Genomic DNA, 21,622 nt, shown 5'->3' on the forward strand with positions numbered 1-21,622 from the left:
ATAAAAATGTGAAAATAATATGAACTTGCAATAAATAAATAAATAAATAAAAATATATAAGGATACACATATGTATATAACACATATATACTTATTTAATGCACATTTAAATTCGCGTACAATCGCATAATGACCACATGTATTGGTGTACTCTTCTTATCGTATTATTCCAATTCGGTGTATCTCTTCAATTTTTTTTTTTTTTTTTTTTTTTTTTTTCTCTTCCTTTTTCTATGGTTTTAAGTCTTTCTTTAAGGGTCCATAATATTTGATTTTTTCTTCACTGGTTTGGAATCTTCCATGGCCTATTTTGGATGAAGTATCAATAAATTTAAGAGCAATTTGAGCTACGGCATCTCTTGACACTTGTGGTACCAATGTTTTTCTCAAAGTAATGGGTCTTTTCTTTGTTCCAGCTACACAACCTTTTAATAAAATAAAATCTTCATTTACAATACCATAATGTGGAAAGCCACCCATAGGAGTAATTTTTTTTTCTGTAATATCAGCATCCGTGGATGCACTATTTTTATCTTTTTTTAAACCAATACGATAAATTTTTTTATTTCTTTCTGTTCTATGAAAATATCCTTTCTGACCATGTCTTGGTACTTGAAATTGAACTCTAGCTGGATGCCAAGCACCTATACAAGCAACTTTTCGTAATCCTCTGTGTGTTTTTCTTGGTAATCTTTTTACTCCATATCTACTAACAACACCTTTTGTACCATGCCCTTTTGTAACACTGATAACATCAATCATCTCGTTGTCATTAAATACAGTGGATACAGGTAAATTCTTTTCTAATAAATCCTTAACGAAATTGATCTTCTCTTTCATTGTACCTCCATTTATCTGAATCTCCATAATATGTGCCTTCTTCATACGTAAAGGAGTTTTTGATGGTTGAGTATGACAAACAGCTCTAAGTATGGTGCAATATTTTTCTAATCTTTTATAAAGTAATTCTTTTGTCGACTGGGGAATATTTAAACTTTTTGTAAATGCTTTCTTATCACTATTATACCAATTTTTATAATACCTCCTTCTAAACTCATCGGATACATGATTAGCCCATACTGTAGTTAATATTCTTAATCCTTTGGGTGTTTCTCTATATCCTATCATTCCAACAACAACCATTGGAGCACATTCAATAATTGTGCATGCTTCAACAATTTCCTTTTTGTGTAGTTTTGATCCTGGTTTATCCACTTCTCTTACGATATGTGTCATACCTGCCTTATACCCCAAAAAGGCAGTGAAATGAGGAGGCTTTTCCTTATCATCCTTTGGAAATGATCTTATCTTACCCCTCATTCGTTTACATCTTTTTCTTGGCAAAAAACCCAACGACCCGTGGCGTGGTCTTTCAAACTTACGGTGCGACATCTTTTATTGTATCGGGCGGGGGGGATAAGTCAAGATATGCGTAAATAAATACGTGTATAGAAATATATATATATATATATATATATATATATATATATATATGTACGTATATGCGTATGGGCGTATGCACTCAAGTACTAGGCGTGCTTACTGAAAAATATCGCTTGTGGCGTTATAAAATATATACCTTATCGTCGAAAAAAGGGAAAAAAATTGAAACAACAATGTAAATGTATACGCAAAAGTATATATAATTGTATATGCAAAAGTATATATAATTGTATATGCAAAAGTATATATAATTGTATATGCAAATGTATATGTAATTGTATATGCAAATGTATATGTAATTGTACATGTACACGTATACATATAAATAAAAATGCAAATACAAATAAAAAATGATATAAAAAAAACTGGAGCTACCTTTCTATTTGCTATACGTAACTACAAAACGAATTTACTCAGCTTGTTGTGCTAAATATATATATAAAGCAATAAAAATAAAATAAAATAAAAATTTCTCTATGTCATAATTTCTTCAAAAAATCTGTTAACGGATCATATTTCGTGCAAAAAGGTAAAAATCGCCATGCAGCAATAATATCACATATATGTATGTAAAATATATATATATATTTATATATATATTTATATATATATATTTATATGTACATATTTATATATACATATTTATATATACATATTTATATATACATATATATATATTTTTTAATTTTATTCAACAAAATGCACAAAATTTAATAAATTGCGCTTAGTGAAGCATAAATGTACGCATTATATATGTAGGTATAAAAGGCTTGTACCGTTTTTGTATATCAGAGCAAAAAAAAAAAAAAAGTAAAACAGTACTCACTTAAATTAGAAATTTATAATTAAGCTGTAACATATAGGATATAAAATATAAGCTGTTCTCTTTTTTTTTCGCCATATATTACTTTTAATACCAACCTTATAGCGCTTATACCATATATACATAGTTAAGTACGCACATAGGGGGGTCGTAATGTCCGTGAAGAGTATTTTCACCTCCACAATACTAAAACTGCAAAATAAAATCCAATTTATTTTGTTTTTTTTATTAATTGATGTTTAGAAACGAAAAATAATTGTAAATGAACACCTGTATATATATATATATATATAAATATTATATATATGTACATATACATATATAAGAATATATGCACATGTTCATATTTATAGATATTTTATGAACAGTTTTTTAAGTGAGGCCAGCTATTTCTCAGTACATTTATCCATAAATAAAAAAGTAAGTACTACGCAGTTTTTCCTCTTAAGGCTCTACAAATAATTACTATCAAGCGGAACACAATAATTTAAAATTAGTAGTTGTTAAAGAGTTATGCGTAAATACACGCTTAAGAATAAGCGCACACGCACTTTTTGTATGCGCTTTTATACATATATTTACCCACGTAGTATACAAAAAAAATATGTACATAAATTATATTGCATAAATTATATATATATATATATGTATATATTTTTATTTTTCTCTTAGAGTTTAGAGTGTAAAGTGCATCATAAATATTCAGCTTGAAACAATTAATAAAAAATAGTGAAATGAACAAATTAAATAATTAAATAAAAATGGTTTTCTTGTTAATATTAAAATATTCCTTTTACTTGACTATCACATTTTTAAAAAATAAAAAAGAAGGAAAAGTTTAGCATAAATAAATAATTTTATTTTCGTTCTAGCCGACGCTAATATTAAGTCAAAAAGGTATCAAATGAAATTATACCTAAATTTTAAAAAATGTTAAACGTATGTATGTATGTATGTACGTATGTATGTATGTATGTATGTACGTATGTATGTACGTATGTATGTATGTACGTATGTATGTATGTATGTATGTATGTATGTACGTATGTATGTACGTATGTATGTATGTATGTATGTATGCAAGTATATATTATGTATATACGTATGCACGTATATATTATGTATATACGTATGCATGTACATATTATATATGTGTGTATTTATGTTTGTATGTACATGTTTAATTCAACAGAGTATCACATACTTGTTGTTAATTTATTATGTAAAGTTGTTTTAGAGGTAAATTTAGGGGAGGTTACGTAAAATAAGAGGATTTTTTTTTTGTCGAATTCGGTCTTCTTGTACTTTAACGAGTATACACATGTATGCACGTAAGTATGTAAGCATATATACATATATATATATTGGAATGGGTATGTATTGCAACGTCAAGGGTTCTGTCTCGTTTCTTTTTTCGGAAAAATTGTTCATCTTGTGGCTGAGTTAGCACAAGAAGTTCAAGTTTTTTTCCGATGACTTTTATTGTATAGCGTAAAGATATTATTTAGCCAAATTAAAAAAATAAAAAGAGAAAAAAAAATAAAATAAAAAAAAAAGCATCATTGCAAAGTACTGTATTACTGCAAATACTTGAAAAATAGATTTAAAAAAAAAAAAAAAAAAATGTGTTCCACAATTTTGCAACGTTGAAGGCCCATTATCTTATTTTTATGAACTCTGAGGTGTACGCATTCCCATTTTTATTTACATTTTGGGCATATAAATAGAACTAGAATGCTTTTTTTAAAAAAATCGCTTGTCTTCATCTAAATGGTTTAATTAAGCATAATACATAACGAGCTACTTTCCTTTTTCATTAAAATAAGCTACATTTGCCTTCTTTTTGTTAGTTTAAAAAAAAAAAAAAAAAAAAAAAAAAAAAAGTGTAACTACATAAAAGGACATCCTTTTCGAAATGTATTCCTTTTTTCTTCTTCTCTTTTTTTTTAATAAAAGCATGTTGAACTATTATGTACATTTTTCCTGTCCTACTTAGTGGAACTATGGGTAGATAGAAAATATAATACGAATTTTATTTTAATTTATTTATGTTAAATTTTTTTTTTTTTTTGTTTTTATAATTTTGGCATATTCAAATTTTGCATTAACACGAGAAAAATATTCCTTGCATCATTTTTGTTTACGCTGTACATTAAGGCCTACATTGTCAAGCGCGATAATACGTGCATTAATGCGTACGTGCATGTACGTGTACATATACACATATACAGACACACTCACACTCACACTCACACTCACGAACATACGTGTTCTCTTCCCCCCTCCTCGTGTACGTCCACACCAACTTGCAAAAGAACCGAGAAAAATTGAATATATACCGCACAGATAAAAAAATGAAAGAGACCAATAACTCTGAAAAGGAAATTAGGCAAATGCTGCCAGTAATGGTAAAGATTTACATAATTTTATAAATTAAAAAGGTAAAATAAAAAATATGATGGCATCTGTTCTTACTAATCATTTTTATTATACCCCTCTGTACTTTATAGTTAATAGGTTTGGTAACCCTAGTTATGTACACCATATTTGTAACTGTAATGGATGATATATATAAAAGCATAACAAAGCAATGCAAAACAAATGAGAAGATAACAATACAAAAGAGAAAACTCCAAAATTTGCATGCATAGGGGAAGTATAGAAATATGTTCACCCTTACCAGCGATCAATTCTTCATTGCACAAACATATTTTCATATTTTTAATTCAAAAAACCGGTGTATTAGTTTTATTGCTTGGTCTTGCTGCAAATTGATGTCGAGCAGCAGTACGTTGATAAGAATCTATTTAAAGAAGGATGTGCTAAACTAGTAACTTGTACAAAAATACATGAGCATGTACAGGCGTCTGAACGAGGGGAATCCTCATATACGTTTATTTCCCTTTTTGACTTCGATTTTGATGTGTTGACTTTTTATTTTTTTCCATTTTACACTTTATTTTTCCCTTTATTTTTTATTTTATTTTATACTTTATTTTTCCCTTTATTTTTTATTTTATTTTATACTTTATTTTTCCCTTTATTTTTTATTTTATTTTATACTTTATTTTTCCCTTTATTTTTTATTTTATTTTATACTTTATTTTTCCCTTTATTTTTTATTTTATTTTATACTTTATTTTTCCCTTTATTTTTTATTTTATTTTTTAATTTTAATTTTTTTTTTTATCCCATTAACAGTTCACTTGTTACTCTTTCTGATGATATGGTCGTTTTATAAAACGTATAAAGTGAACCCAGGTGTAGTGCCCGGTACCTTTCAGTGAAAAAAGAGTAGACTACCGAGGTCTTTTTTTTACTTACAACATACTCAACTATACTGTTTCCGATTTTTATATTCGAATAAACTATGATACTTTTCTTTATTGTTGTCCTCTTGACAGACACCTACGAGTGGAAAGTAGATCCGGATATTAATCGAATAAAAGAGAGAGAGAAGACAGGTTATTTTCGACACGTTCGAACGTAACGACTGTTGTTCATGCGTTTGAATCGATTCTTAGTTATATTTATCGTTCATTGTTTATTGCCCATTGTTCAATGCTTATTGTTCATTTTTCACTGTACATTTTTCATGCTTTATTGCTTTTTGTTTATTTCCTTTTTCTGTGCAATTTTTGGGGCTGTTACTGATGATGTATGTGCACTGTAGGGACTTTTATAATCTCCCGCCGTATTGTATTTCTCCTATTTTTAATTCTACGAATTAAGTTATATGTATGTACATGAATATGTACATATATATATATATATATATATATATATATATATGTGTACACGTACGGGCGTATAATTTCTCTTTGACCTTATCCCCCAGGGGAATTGCGCTATTGCCCGCACGAGAAGAAGTACAAACCAGACCGAGCCCATTACTGCAGGTTATTATTGCATTGTTAGTTAGGGATCTTTTCATTTTTAGCAAATTGGGGGGGTTCATTAAAAAAAAAAAAGAAAAATATGCGTAAAATAAGTATAAAATGGGAATAAAATGTGCATACATACGTGTCCATATACTTATGTATATATTACACTTTTCCAGGGCAATTAAAAAGAACGTGCTGAAGATGGACCACTACTGCCCATGGGTAAAGGAGTATATATTTTCTATTTCCTTTTTTATTCCTTTTTGGCAAAATTGCGCTTTCGCATCCATCTAATATGAGCGTTTCATAAGCTACAAAAAAAAAAAAAAATAAATAAAAACAAAAATAAATAAATACATATATACTTGAGAAAAAGAAAATACCTCTTCACTTATAATGTTCTTGGTCTTTTTTTTTTTTTTTCGAATAACAAAAATTATACATTTTGTATTATTCCAAGTTACAGTGCCTCCATATAGTGTGTGTCTGTTTATGCACTTGTTACTTCTTCTTTTAAAAAAAAAAATAAAATAAAATATATAAAATAAACACATGAATGTACACATTACCATATACATAAACGTGCACGTGCTCTTACTACAACATCCCCAAACACTTGCAGGTTGCAAACTGCGTTGGATTTTACAATTACAAATTTTTTTTGTTGAGTCTTTTTTACGCGAATTTCTGCTGTTTTTATGTCGAGATAAATTGCTACTCCTCCTTCCCCAACTTTTATTCTAACCCTAATGTTCTCTTCAACGACGTTTTCTATTTGTTCCTGGAGATGGTCCTAGCTGTCGTCATTTTGCTGTAACCAATTGCATTCCTTTACTTTAATTCATAGTTCTATACATCCAAATGATAGGCATAATATGCTCACGTGTATCATACATTAATACAATTTTATACATGTACATATGGTGCATAACACGTACACACACTTATCTATATATATGTATATATATGCATATAAATATTTAAACGTCGACTCCTGATGGTAAAGAACTATTTTTCCATTGCTGCTTTTTCTGTTCAGAATAATTTTCCCCTTTTTCCTTTTCCACTTGTACCTGACGGCAAAAAATTATACAACCCTGGAATTCTGCGTTGTTAGCATTTTTTTATTTTTCGTTTATGTTGTTATATATAGTCAGTCAACTCACTTTCTATGTAAAATGAATAAATAAAATTTTCCTTTTTTTTTTTTATTCATCCATCCATTCATCTATTCATCCATTCATCTATTCATCCATTCATCTGTTCATCCATTCATCCATTCATCCATTCATCTGTTCATCCATTCATCTGTTCATCCATTCATCCATTCATCCATTCATCTGTTCATCCATTCATCTGTTCATCCATTCATCTGTTCATCCATTCATCTGTTCATCCATTCATCTATTCATCCATTCATCTGTTCATCCATTCATCCATTCATCTGTTCATCTGTTCATCCATTCATCTATTCATCTGTTCATCCATTCATCTGTTCATCTGTTCATCCATTCATCTGTTCATCTGTTCATCCATTCATCTGTTCATCTATTCATCCATTCATCTGTTCATCTGTTCATTGTTCATCTGTTCATCCATTCATCTGTTCATCTGTTCATCCATTCATCTGTTCATCCATTCATCTGTTCATCCATTCATCCATTCATCTGTTCATCTGTTCATCCATTCATCTGTTCATCCATTCATCTGTTCATCCATTCATCTGTTCATCTGTTCATCTATTCATCCATTCATCTGTTCATCCATTCATCCATTCATCTGTTCATCTGTTCATCCATTCATCTGTTCATCCATTCATCTGTTCATCCATTCATCTGTTCATCCATTCATCTATTCATCTGTTCATCCATTCATCTGTTCATCCATTCATCTGTTCATCCATTCATCTGTTCATCCATTCATTTATTTATTGTTTCAGATTGGACAAAGGGATAAGCGAAATATGTACGACTTGGGGGTGGAGGAAAACTTCAAGCAAGTTCTGGTGAGATATGTCGATGAGCGTTGAGCAATATACATATATATACATATATATATATATATATATATAAACATACAGTTATATGCTCTATGCACTGCGCGCATCCATACATATGTATACCTCTGCATACACATTTATGACTACCATTTTCTTACATCTCCCCTCTTCTCTGTGCCTTTTCCAGGGTGATAACATTCTGCTATGGTTTCTGCCAGTTGGTCGACCTAAGGGAGACGGGTTGTTCTTCGCTACATTCGAAGCTGTAGGTAATAATTTTTTTTGAAGAAGGAGGGAACACTTCACATGATCGAATATATACATATATAAACATATGCACATAGCACAAATATAGCAATTCAGTGCATGTATGCCAAACAGGGGCTTAAATGTAGATCCCTTGCATACGTTTGTGTTGTTTAGCATTCTTCATTGTACATACGTACATCCGCACATACATACATCCGCACATACATACATACATATATTAACAGCTGATATTTATATGAACCCTTTAATTTCCCCAATGAGTAGGAGATAAATAAGTACACTAAAGTGAGTTGAGTTGTCAGATTAGCAGGATATACATTATGTCATAGTTTACCTTTTTTTTTTTTTTTATTGTTCATTGTCTCTACTTAATTTTTTATTTTTATAATGTCTTTCCCCCTTCTTCCTCGTATCGTATGTATACTCCGTTTTTTGCTGCACTTTTTGCTGGGCTTATTCTTCCTTTTCTTTTTTTCTTCTTTTCTTTTTTTCTTCTTTTCTTTTTTTCTACTTTTCTTTTTTTCTTCTTTTCTTTTTTTCTACTTTTCTTTTTTTCTTCTTTTCTTTTTTTCTACTTTTCCTTTTTTCTTCTTTTCTTTTTTTTTTTCTCTTTTTTTTTTTTTTTTTTTTATATGAGAGGAGTTGCTAATTGGCAAAAGGCTATGGATTATTGTCAATTCCCAAGCGGCTTCATTTTTTTTTTTTTTTTTTTTTTTTTTTTTACCCCCCTCTAATTTATCTGTCACTGAGCTTTTTTAATTTTGCAAAAATCTGTAAAAACAAAATATAGAGAAATTTTTTATTTTTTAGTGGTTATAATAAAAAAAAAAATTTTAAAAAAGGAGTAAAACTTTGTCAATTGAGCAATGGTAGTAATACGGGAATTTGGCAGCTTGAAATTTTGACCGATTGGACTTTAAACTGTTCGACCGATAAACTAGTGAACTGCTAAACTGATGAACTGATGAACTGATAAACTGATAAACTGCTAATCTGCTAATCTGCTAATCTGCTAATCTGCTAATCTGCTAATCCGCTAATCCGAGTTCCATATAACGTACTGTACTTCCAATCATGGAGGGCCTCCAGTTCTTCTTACAAATAATGACGTATTAATCTTGAGTATAAACAAACATATAACTTATGATAGTACACCACAATGAATTATGTAAAACTGTCCTTGCATTCTTACCCTGTCAAGTAATAGTGAAATTTTTTTTTTTTTTTTTTTTTTTTGTTACCTTTTTTGTTACAATATATTTGTACGGGCTTAATATACTCGTTTGTTTTAAGATGAAACGATATACACAAAGCGGCCGCTTATGTGGGTTTACCTGCGTGTGCTTATGTACATATATATAATGCGTATTGTGCATGCATGAATGCATGTATATGTGTATGCAGGTGTGGATAAATATATACAAGTATGCATTATTTTTATTATAATTTTTTTTTTTTTTCCCCGTCTACGTGATTCCCCTAAAGGTGCTATGGAAAAACATACAAAGTATCAAACACTTTAAAACTTAAAGGAATAGGTTTGAAGAGTTTGGACGAAGAAGAAATACGAAATATCTTTAAGAAACTTGACATAAGATGTATGGCTTACTTAGTTGACAAGGAAGACATCATATACTTGGAATTTTACAAAAAGAAGGAATGCTCGCAGATATTTAGCTTTTTCAATAAAGTAATGAAAAGAAAGGAAAAGGAAAGAAAAAGAAAAGGAAAAAAGACAAAGGAGAGGGCAAAAAGAAAAGAACGAAAGCAAATGAGTAGTTCTTAATTTTCCCTCATCTCCCCCTAACATAGCAGATATGTATATATGTCCGTCCATGCCATTATATATATATATATATATATATTATATATATATATATATATATATATATATATATATATATGTATATATACATGTTGTACATTTAACATGTGTGTTATGTGTAGATTGAAGGTATACACACACAGACACACATAATATTAAACTCTCTTTTTTTTACTGTTACACAGGATTTGCGCTACAGTAAACAACCGCTTTATTTTATTATACTATTATATATATATATATATATATATATATATATATATATTTTTTTTAGTCCATGCAGAATGCTGTATTGATGAACAACATAACTGTTAAAGCAGAATATGTAAACATAAGATATAATGTTAAAGAAGATGCTCCTAGTGTGTATGTAAAGGATTACACTGTGTTAACCAGATGCAGCAGCGATGGTATTTCCATTTATAACGATGCAATTGATCAGAAGCATTCTGATGAAATTATTCGAAATTATGAAAACGAAAGTTGGCTTAAGTACACAAATAATAATGGTAATGCTTCCTTCATGTTAGTGCAGATAACCAGATGGAACAGCATCACACGAGCGTGCACTGTTAGGTTAACCACATGCACTCCAGTTTTTACAAAATACAAAACTACCACAAAACGTATTCTAAATTGTCCCTCATTTTGTTTTCTTTTTTTTTTTCTTTCCTTTTTTTTCATTTTTTTTTTTTTTTTTTTTTTTTTTTTATTTCCTCTAACTCCTTCTGTAGAGATCAACGTGGGACATTACTTTTGTCGGAGTACACCGAACAAAATTTATAAGTCTTACTGCATTAAGGAATTTACAGCATTTTTTTCTCCTGAGTTTTTAAAGCATATTATAAGTTTATTAAATAATAAACAACCTAATCAGGTTTCCATTTTGAAATGTCATACCAAAAAGTCTATCGAGTACGTCATCGAGTCGAGTTACATATTTGAGGTAATCTCTTAGAGGAGGGAAAAAAAAAAAAAAAAATATATTCCTATACATATAAATATACATATACATATACATTTATTTATATTTATATTTATATATACAGAGGGGTAAGCGAGCAAATGAGTACACCGTCGAATAAACAAGCTAATATGTAGACTAAATAAATATACCTTTACTACAAAATGTATAGAACACACATATGCTCTATTTTATTCTTTTCTTACAGGATGAAATAGCCTTCTTAGTCCTACACAACGAATTGCCAATGTCCTTCCTTGATATCATGAATGGTATGAACAGTTCTGGTCCTAAGAACTCGTGGCGCATACAGTATGTCCACGGTTATACACACATGTATGTGAGGGGGACTGTGCATATGATTATAAGTATATGTATGCATATGTGTGTATGTGTGCATATATGCATATGTGTGTATGTGTGCATATATGCATATGTGTGTATGTATGCTTATTTGTGTATGTATGCATATGTGTGTATGTATGCTTATTTGTGTATGTATGCATATGTATGTGTGCGCATATATGCGTATGCTCGTAGACATCCCCCCCAATTCAACTGCATCCCACCCGCAGAAAGAAAAATAAACTTGTTAATGCCAAAAAATGCCTTGCTCAGAATTAAAGGCAAATTGAGATATGAATTTCTATTCGGAGTTCCAAAGAAAAAAACAATAAATCTGGAAGACACAGTAATGCGTAAATTTGCTCAATTGTTTGCTGCAGTGTGTATGCGATGGAAAAAGGGAAAGCAGTCAGCATTCACTTATATGTGTATGGGCGTATATATGTGCATGTGTATATATATGTACATGCGCATATATACATATATGTGTACGGGTATGTATATATGTGTATTCGTGTGTATATGATTATACGCACTCGTTGCAGGTTGTAGACCGAAAGGACAGCTTCTTACTCATTTTTCGATATATCAACGAAAACAACTTAAAAAATATGTTAATTCAAAATAGCTACAAAAAGGAGATTATTAAAGACGAGAAGCAGGAAAAAACGTGTATCCCAATAAATGTAAACGATTACACCTCTGATAGTTTGGAAAAGACGTACGTCCTTGATGTTTACAATCAAATAGCTCAACATTTCTGTTATACCAGGTACTTAGAAGGGGAGAAAGGAAAAGACTACATATGTTTCTTAGTACACACATGCACACATACACAGGAACATATACGTGTGTGTATACATTCTTATGTACATGCAAACGTGTCTTCTCCTCTTTGTTTATATAAACCCATTTTGACAGATACAAATCGTGGAATAATGTGGAGAATATTATTAATGAAGAAAAGGAAGGTAATGTTATCTTAGATGTTGGTTGTGGAAACGGAAAGAATGTAAAAGGATCATGTAAATATTTTTTTATAGGTTTAGATTTTAGCTATTATTTATTAAAATTAGCTCAGAGAAAATGTAACACGGATTTATTTTTGGCTAACTGTGTTAATATACCCTTAAAATCAAGTAAAATTATTAGAATGCCTTTTGATTGTTTGGCATTTGACGTTGGAGCAGCTATATTTTTTTGAGATTCTCTCTCTGTTGTTCTTTCCCGTGTTATGTTATTACTTCATTGGATTATTATTACATTATGTTATTATTATAATTTTTTTTTTTTTTTACCATTCAGGCGTAGCCGATCTATGCATCTCTGTGGCGGTTATCCATCATATTGGCACGCACGAAAAGAGGTAATTGAAGAATTAGGGAAGAAAACTAGAAGCATATAATACACTGTTCATTTTGTTTATTTTGCCCATTTTGTTCATTTTGCCCATTTTGTTTATTTTTTTTGCGTAGAAAACGAGCTGTGTCCGAGATGGTACGATGCACCAAAATTGGCGGAAGGGTTTTAATATACGTTTGGTAAATAAGGAAAAACAAAAAAACATAAATTAAATACAGTTAAATAAATAAAAAAATTGAATAAATAAATGAATAGTTTGCGTAAATATGGAAAACTGCACCTCCATCAATCACGCGAGCAAACGCGGTTTATGATTGTAAATTTAATCCTGCATCCGATGGTTAAATTGTTCCCCTTTTTTACCTTACCATGTTATCATTTGATATGTTTATTTTTTGTATTTCTGGTTGTACTACTTAGCAGTTTGCTTGGCAATTTGCTCATCTTTTTTTTTTTGTTTTTTTGTTTTTTTGTTTTTTTTGTTTTTTTTTGGGTAGGGCTTACGAGCAGCAAGAAAATGTGGTTGGAAACAGGAAATTCGATTCCCAAGATAGTAAGTTAAAAGATGTAGCTATAAGAAGTCTTTCATTTTGTTATATTTATTTTGCATTATCGTATTTATTTTGTTGTTGTTTTAAGCCTTACCTTTTGCATACTAATTTTGTGCCCCTCTCTTTTCCACTTTATTATGTTAAACATACTGAGCTTGTTTACACTGTTTTAAATGTATGCTCGTTTGCATAAATGTCCGATTGGAAACATTGGCACACCATACATCTCCTACGTACACACATACATGAATACATAAGTACAAGCATACATAAATACGTGCATATATATACATATATATTTTCTTTTCCTTTACTTTAGTCTTTGTGCCATGGTATTTGCAACCCAATCACAAAATAGAAGCGAATGAAGAACAAATCCAACAATGTCAGCCCGTAAAAAAAGGTACAAACAAGTGCAAACACGTGTAATAACATTCATATAGAAATATTACTTACGTAGAAAAGTAGTATGTGCGTACAGAATTATTACATTTGTGCATCTTATAGTTACTGTATTTGTTAAACTGCTCAAAGTTTTTAGATGTGAATACATTTTTTATTTTTGCGGGATGATACCAAATGTGAAAAATAAAATGAAAGAGAAAAAACAAAAAAAACAAAAAAAGAAACAAAGAGAAAGAGAGAGAGAGAGAAGAATATATAATTGTTCTTTCACTTGTAAAAAAAAAAAAATAAAAAATAAATAAATCTGCATGTTTTGAATGTACGTTATTATTATTATAAAATGCGTCAAGTACCATGAAATATTTTTTTTTTTTTCTGCATTACTTTTTTTTTATTTTCTCTTTGTATCTCTTTTTTTAAAATTTTCTCCTTTCCTTTTTTTAAATTTCTTTTGTATTCCCTTTTCTTCCCTCCTTTGTAGACCTTTTAAAATTGCAGAGATACTACCACGTTTTTAAAAAAGAGGAGTTGTATGAATTATGTCAAAGTATAAGAGGAGTGTTTATTGAAGATTTCTTTTTTGATTGTAACAACTGGGCAGTTCTACTACGAAAAGTTTGTTAACCAGGTCTCGTCCCTGTGTTCGTCTTTCTGCTCATCCTTGTGCTTTTTATTTTATACCCTTCTGATTTGTTTTCCCCTATTTTGAATTTTCTCATTCCAACTCAAATTTTGAATCTTCAGCTTTTCTGACTCCCCCCTGTGGCATGTGCTTCGCGTGTTTGTGCATACGTTCACATTTATACTTTGCATTTTCATTTTATTTTTTTTTTTTCTCTCATTTTTTTATATAGCCATGTGCATTTGTCGATATTTGTTGAGCCCTATTTAAAAATGTATTCCCTCATTTAGATGTTCATATTTTTGTAATTAAGCAATTTCATAATTTTGTAATTTCATAATTTTGTAATTTCATAATTTTGTAATTTCATAATTTTGTAATTTCATAATTTTGTAATTTCATAATTTTGTAATTTCATAATTTTGTAATTTCATAATTTCTTAATCTCATAATTTCTGAATCTCATAATTTCTTAATCTCATAATTTTTTAATTTCATAATTTGTAAGGTAATTTAAAATGGATGCAAGAGGGGACAAGAAGGGAAAAAGATGTTCAGCTGAATATAAAATACGCCTTTAACGGCAATTTTGAATTTTTATTTATTTTTTTTTTTTTTTTGTGTTTAACACATTTTGAGCGTTTGCAATGTTTGTGGAAAAGTAAAATTTTTCTCTTTTTATTCGTTCTTCATTCGTTATTTGCCATTTGTCATTCAGTATTAGCCTATAGCCATTCGCCATTCTTTCGTTTTCTCCAATCGAATAAGCCCATCGTCCCACTACATACGTTTGTGTGTATAAAAACAGTTTTGTTCGTTTTTACGCCTTTTTTTTTTTTTTTTTTTAAGAAAAAAAATATTTGTTTAACCGCATTTCTCTTTCCTTGCATGACCATGTAATTCGAATGTACTTCGTTCCTTTGATCATACAGAATAAAATGTTACAACATTTGTTTCCTGCATAGTTTTCCAGCAGTTGCGCGCGTATATGTCAGTATATATACGTGCATGTATTTTCAAGCGTGCATAACATAACACTTATATACATGCATGTAAGTTATGCATCATGAGCGTTTGAGTACATAGGTAGGAGTATATTTGATGTGAATATCTCCTCGGATGGAAACTGATTAGACTTCCTTCGTTTTAGTGAAAAGGAGCTATACTGTATATATATATATATATATATATATGTGTTTCTCCCTAGAGAGCTACAAGAGATTAGGTATCCACTGTTACACGCTGCTGAACGTTCTTTACAAAGTTAATTGTACCCCCCTCTCCCCTGCTCTTGTCTTCATCGAACGAAATGCACGAAACGAACGAAAGCGAAACGAATGGGTTGTCTAAGGACGAGGTGTACGATGTTGTTATCGTAGGAGGAGGACTCTTCAGCTGTTGTTTGTACTATTTTTTAAAAGTTAAAAATGGAAAGCTTAAAATTTTGATAATTGAAAAAGAAGAGAAATTAGGGGGGTACATAAAGACACATAAATATAGTAAAGATAATACGGAATTTTTGTATGAGTTAGGACCAAATTTATTTAAATTAAGTGAAGAGAGTTATAATTTACTTAAGCAGTTGAAATTACTTAGTGATATTAGAATATTAGACAAAAAACTTATTCGTTATATTTATTATAATAATAATTTATATCCGTTACATTTTAATATCATTGGATATTTTATTTTTCCCTTAATCAAATTTTCGAATAAAATAAAATTTATTTTTAAATTACTTTTTAGAAAGTATAAGAATGTGAATCTATATGACTATGATATATCTGTAGAAAATTATATGAAAGAAAACTTTGACTTACAGCATTATAATTTTTTACTTTTACCTTTGATTTATGGATCATGTGCTGGTAAGGGTAACATTTCTGCTATGTCGTTTTTCTTAAGAAATTTGAAGCTTCTTAAGAACAGTAGTAGCACGTTGCGCATTTGGCGTAACAGGGGAACTAGTGAGAGTTGTAGTTCTCCTCGTGGTGATAATAGTAGTAGTTGTTGTACTACTACACAAGGAAAGAAAGAGGGTGATATGTTTTCCCCCATATACAGTTTACTTAACATGATTAATAGCAAAACGACACTAATTCATTACGTAAAAAATAATATATTAAAGGGATATAAATACTCGAATTATAATAAATACTTACTGATAAACAAGACGAACAACTACAAAGATGTTCCTTCATCCTATATTGAGCGATATTTTAAAACTATTAAAAAAATTTACGTTTTCGTAAAATACCTGTCGTGTAAATATTTTCCTCTGTTTGGTAACCAAACTGGGAAAAAGGAGGGGTGGAAGGAGGGGAAGGAATCGAAAGGGGAAAACGAAGTGGAAAGGGTGAAAGACGCGGAAGGGGCGAACGAAGCCAAGAAAAGGGTTGTTGGAAAACTTATATCCCTAAAGAGTGGACTCTACGAATTGATTAATGCATTAAGTAGTTATATAAATAAAAAATACGTGTTTACAAATCAAGAAGTTGATCTAATTAACAGGATGAATGAGAAATTATGGATGTGTAGTGTAAGAAAGCAAAGCGAAACTCAAGTGATATATGCAAAGAATGTTATTTTGACAGTTAATTCTAAAATATGCTCCCATATATTGAGAACTATTTTACCATGTAATATTCGGAAAAATTTGTTCAACATTTCGTACTCAAATATTATTTGTGTAACTTTATATTTTAATAAGAAAGATTTAAATATACCGAAAAACTTTTTTGGCTTTTTATCCTCTGATAAAAAAACTCACGTGTTAGGTTGCTTTTATATCAATAACATGTTCAAAGAAAGGTGTAGTGATGATAATATAGCATTATTAACATTATATATTGGTGGTCAGAACAATGCTAAAGATATTTACTTGGAAAAAGAGGAATTAACACAAATAATTTTAAAAGATTTAAGACAAATATTTAAAATATATAACAATGCACATCCAACTATTTTAAAAGTAAAAAAGTGGTATGATGCAATACCTTTTTATTCGAATAATTATGAAAAAGATCTGAAAAGTTTTTTGGATGAATTGTATAAACCGCAATATAAGAACTTGTTTGTCGATTCGGGATGGGTAACAGGAACGTCCATATCAGATAGAATTGCATCAGCAAAGGACTTGTCAGACTTTATGATACTGAAAAATCTTAGCAAGCCTTGATTAAAACAACTATGATGATAGTAATTATGATAATTATCATAATAATTACAATAACATTTCAGTGAATACATTATAATCCCAGGGCAACAAATTATTTTTTTTTTTTCATGTTATATCGCGCAGTAAGAATTATATATTATTTTTTTTTTTCCAGCCAAAATGGGGACAAGCTGATATAATTTAAAAAAAAAAAAAAAAAACATGTACATATGTACATATATATACATATATGTATACGTATGTGTGGGTGTAACAGTATGGCTAGCTAACCCGCAAGTCAATGTGCGTGTATAGATGCCACCTCCCGTATGGGTGTGTACATAAAGTGCGTCATTGCATTTACGTAGTTGTGCAAAAATTAAAACATCTTTTAATTTAAATATAACAAAAAAAAAAAAAAATAAAATAGAGAAAAATTTATATGACAAACGCGTTTATACTTAATTTACTTATTCATAAGTAATAACAGTGCTTATATTTAAAAAAGAAAAAAAAAAAAAAAAAGCGACAAAATAAAGAGGAAAGTCAAATTAGAGGTAATAATTACAACGTGTGCGCATGTTTGTATGTACATATTACGTTTGTATGCATGTACATAGTACGTTTGTATGCATGTACATAGTACGTCTGCATGTATGTACATAGTACGTTTGCATGTATGTACATGCGAACATTTTTGAATTCATATCCACATTTATTTCATTGAAAATGCAAAAAAGTAAAAAGATGTACGTGCATGCGAATGTATGCTATAATAAATTTCACGCTTGGGCGAATGCATCCAATTTTATATTTACATTATGTACATAAACAGCCAAAAGAACTATTGTCTGCGTGATTTTTTTTTTTTTTTTTTTTTTTTCCTTTTCCTCCTTATATGTTCATAAAAATGCCCTGTGATGCAATAGGCGATTTGCAATTCGGACAGGTTGCACTTCTGATTAGCCATAAATCGATACAAGATTTATGAAAAGTGTGATTACATAGCAATAATGTTCTGACACATTCATCAATTTGAAAATCATTTAAACAGATGGAGCATTTCAATTCGTCTGCTATATTTTTTATATAATAATATGGTAAATTTTCAATTTGCTTTAATCTTAATCCTTTTCTGTATATAAATATGCCATAATCTCTTATTAAATCTATATTGGAACTCCACCTGGAAAATATATCATTTGATTGCATATTATTAATTATTGCCTGTTCATAGATTCTTGACTGATATTCTAAATACAACGATAATATAATAAAAAATATATATAACAAAATCCATATATAACAAAGTACTATCCATAACACAATAAACCAAGGATGATTATTTTTTGGCAAACAGTTGGGTGTGTATTTTATTATTTGGTATATCCATATAGTACCTACAATATTCCAAATAAAAAAAAAGGGGAACAGCACACAAAGAACTAAAAAATTTATAAAATATGGAGGGCTATTTCTTCTATAAATAATAAAATCTTCACTATCATTACTCAAATATTGAGCTAAAAAATGAGATAACCTGTACAGTACTATAGATATAAAGGACACAACTAGCCATAGTTGTATAGGCTTATAACATTTGGAAAAATTTTTCCATTGTACAAATATGTCACATATAGAGTAGCACACGGAAAGTATTAAAATGAAGTCATTGAAGCTCATTCGTATTCTTACACTTTCCCTACCATCCTCCATCTTTTGCCCTCCCCTACTTCTCACATACGCCCACTACTTAATGACCTATGTTCAAGCTTCTTCGCTTCCGTCAGTTCTTCTTCTTTTCGTTTGTTAATTATCTTGCTGACTTTCTTTTTTGATTTTTTTTTTTTTTTTCTAAATTTTCACCTGAAATGAGCAATGTTTGTTGCAATCGCATAGTTACTTTTTCATAATAAAAAAAAAAAAAAAAAAAAAATGAATAATCGCTAATCGCTCATTGCTAATTGTCAAATGCAAATGGTGTGATTACCATATATGTACATGTGCTAGTATATGCATAAGCAATATATATATATATATATATATATGCATATCTAATATATACGCACACGTAATATATAAGCATACGTTGTATATATATGAATATGTATAGTTAGATGTAGATACTTACACTCATGTGACAACGTTAATTTTATTTTAAGCAACTTTTTATAACTTAAAAAATGGCACAATTTTATCATACGAATCATTTTATTATTTTTAATTTTTTTATTTCTTCTTTTTTTTTTTTTTTATTTTAAGGATATGACCCCAACATAATTATACCTTAACAGTTCATAATTAGGATAAAAATAATCTTTGAAGGTTTAAGTACGTGAAGGCTCATTTACGGTCTAATTTAACCTACATATGTATTACTCCAACTCTGCAAAATTCGTGTATATATGTATAACGATATAATAAATTAATTATTATTACACCATTACCATCGGTAAACGTACATTTAGCTGTTCTTAATAACTGCAAAATGCATCTTACTATTTTTTCATGTCTTTCGTTCTTTCCCTTTTCCAGCGTTCTTTATGTTTTTCTTCCCTCTCACTTTTAATTGCTATGCATTCTTAGCTTAACTTGATCTCCCTTTTCGTTGCTTTCCTTTCCTTTTCATTTCATTTCTTCTATTGCCATGCCTTTCTTTTTTTTTTTTTTTTTTTGTTCCTTCTTTTCCTTGCCTCCTCAATATGTCATTTTTTATTGAAAATCGAAAAATGCAAATATTTAAATTGCGTTATTGTATGTATATTTTAGACTCATTCAAAAAAAAAAAAAAAATTTTTTTTTTTTTTATTTATAGCGTATTTTGCGTACATAACAAAGCAATATAATAATGGGTAGCTTGAAAAAAAACGAAAAAGTATTATCTTCAAAATTGGGATGTACTACAAATGTGTACTTATATTATATGTGTGTGCATATAGTTCGGCCCCATATTATACTTTATCATAAGTATGAAAAGATACCCTTTTGAAGGTAGCAATTAAGGAAGATCGCAAAATAAATTTGTGTTTGGAAAATTTATTAAAAATAAAAAGTATTAAGTAAAAATGAGACTAAAAAAGTTCGATTTATTTTACTTTATACAAAAAAATGTCATGTGGGTTTGACCCTAATACATATTAAATAATGTTGATAAAAATTTATGAAAATAAGCAAATGGGAAAATTAAAAAAAATAAAATATGCCAAAGGAAAAGGTGATATATATAAGTATTTACATGTACATGTACATGTACATGTCGTATATTTTTGTCAAAATAGAATTTCATTTTTACAAATGAAGTAAATTACGAGTAATATTTTAACAAAGTCACGTAATCGTTTATATTGCAATATTGACGTATACGTTTGAACGAAATTTTATTTCGTAGGCTGCCACTCTTGTGTCAATTTTATCAAACAGACGTAAACACATGAACATATACATATAAGCATATGCATATACATATATATGTACACACATTCATACACACACACGTATGCCATATACACGTGGAAACTTGTCCTTTTTAATGTGCTTCCCGATCCTGCTTCATACAATCTGTATCTCCATTTCGAAAAAATTTACTGCACGTTATTTAATGCAAACACGGTAAGACTTATGTCAGTTTATTTTCCTTTCGATCTATCAGCAGGAGGGAAATATTCATATACAAACATACAAGAAGCATACATACAAACATACAGACATACAAACGTACACACATACAGACATACACACATACAGACATACACACATACAGACATACACACATACAGACATACACACATACAGACATACACACATACAGACATACACACATACAGACATACACACATACAGACATACACACATACAGACATACACACATACAGACATACACACATACAGACATACACACATACAGACATACATATATATATATATATTTTTTTTTTTTCATCTTCTCAACTGCCTGTAAATGTATAAGTACCA

The 21,622-nt window shown here is 29.5% G+C and overlaps 5 protein-coding genes across 5 annotated transcripts; 3 read left to right on the top strand and 2 right to left on the bottom strand.

Annotated features, from left to right (window-relative positions):
• Nucleotides 1–231: 231 nt before the first annotated feature.
• On the bottom strand, nt 232–1,392 carry MKS88_003337 (60S ribosomal protein L3; the record flags this gene model as incomplete). Its single annotated transcript, XM_067216420.1, has 1 exon — nt 232–1,392. One exon carries the CDS (start codon nt 1,390–1,392, stop codon nt 232–234), a length of 1,161 nt encoding a protein of 386 aa, XP_067073068.1.
• A 3,228-nt stretch (nt 1,393–4,620) lies between these two features.
• Nucleotides 4,621–9,371, top strand: MKS88_003338 (palmitoyltransferase DHHC10; the record flags this gene model as incomplete). The annotated part of the gene is made up of 10 exons (XM_067216421.1): nt 4,621–4,668; nt 5,013–5,103; nt 5,468–5,539; nt 5,671–5,730; nt 6,105–6,165; nt 6,327–6,372; nt 6,773–6,952; nt 8,090–8,155; nt 8,337–8,414; nt 9,210–9,371. 10 exons carry the CDS (start codon nt 4,621–4,623, stop codon nt 9,369–9,371), a joined length of 864 nt encoding a protein of 287 aa, XP_067073069.1.
• A 207-nt stretch (nt 9,372–9,578) lies between these two features.
• On the top strand, nt 9,579–14,495 carry MKS88_003339 (methyltransferase; the record flags this gene model as incomplete). The annotated part of the gene is made up of 13 exons (XM_067216422.1): nt 9,579–9,619; nt 9,905–10,109; nt 10,528–10,870; nt 10,979–11,190; nt 11,417–11,480; nt 11,784–11,899; nt 12,099–12,325; nt 12,475–12,692; nt 12,859–12,919; nt 13,029–13,094; nt 13,413–13,468; nt 13,786–13,869; nt 14,353–14,495. The coding sequence occupies 13 exons, from the start codon at nt 9,579–9,581 to the stop codon at nt 14,493–14,495; spliced, it is 1,836 nt and encodes a 611-aa protein (XP_067073070.1).
• Nucleotides 14,496–15,802: 1,307 nt separating this feature from the next.
• MKS88_003340 (protoporphyrinogen oxidase) lies at nt 15,803–17,671 on the top strand (the record flags this gene model as incomplete). The annotated part of the gene is made up of 1 exon (XM_067216423.1): nt 15,803–17,671. One exon carries the CDS (start codon nt 15,803–15,805, stop codon nt 17,669–17,671), a length of 1,869 nt encoding a protein of 622 aa, XP_067073071.1.
• An 873-nt stretch (nt 17,672–18,544) lies between these two features.
• On the bottom strand, nt 18,545–19,366 carry MKS88_003341 (RING zinc finger protein; the record flags this gene model as incomplete). The annotated part of the gene is made up of 1 exon (XM_067216424.1): nt 18,545–19,366. One exon carries the CDS (start codon nt 19,364–19,366, stop codon nt 18,545–18,547), a length of 822 nt encoding a protein of 273 aa, XP_067073072.1.
• Between the last annotated feature and the right edge of the window lie 2,256 nt (nt 19,367–21,622).

This window comes from Plasmodium brasilianum, chromosome 10, assembly GCF_023973825.1.
Source record: "Plasmodium brasilianum strain Bolivian I chromosome 10, whole genome shotgun sequence".
NCBI lineage: Eukaryota > Apicomplexa > Aconoidasida > Haemosporida > Plasmodiidae > Plasmodium > Plasmodium brasilianum.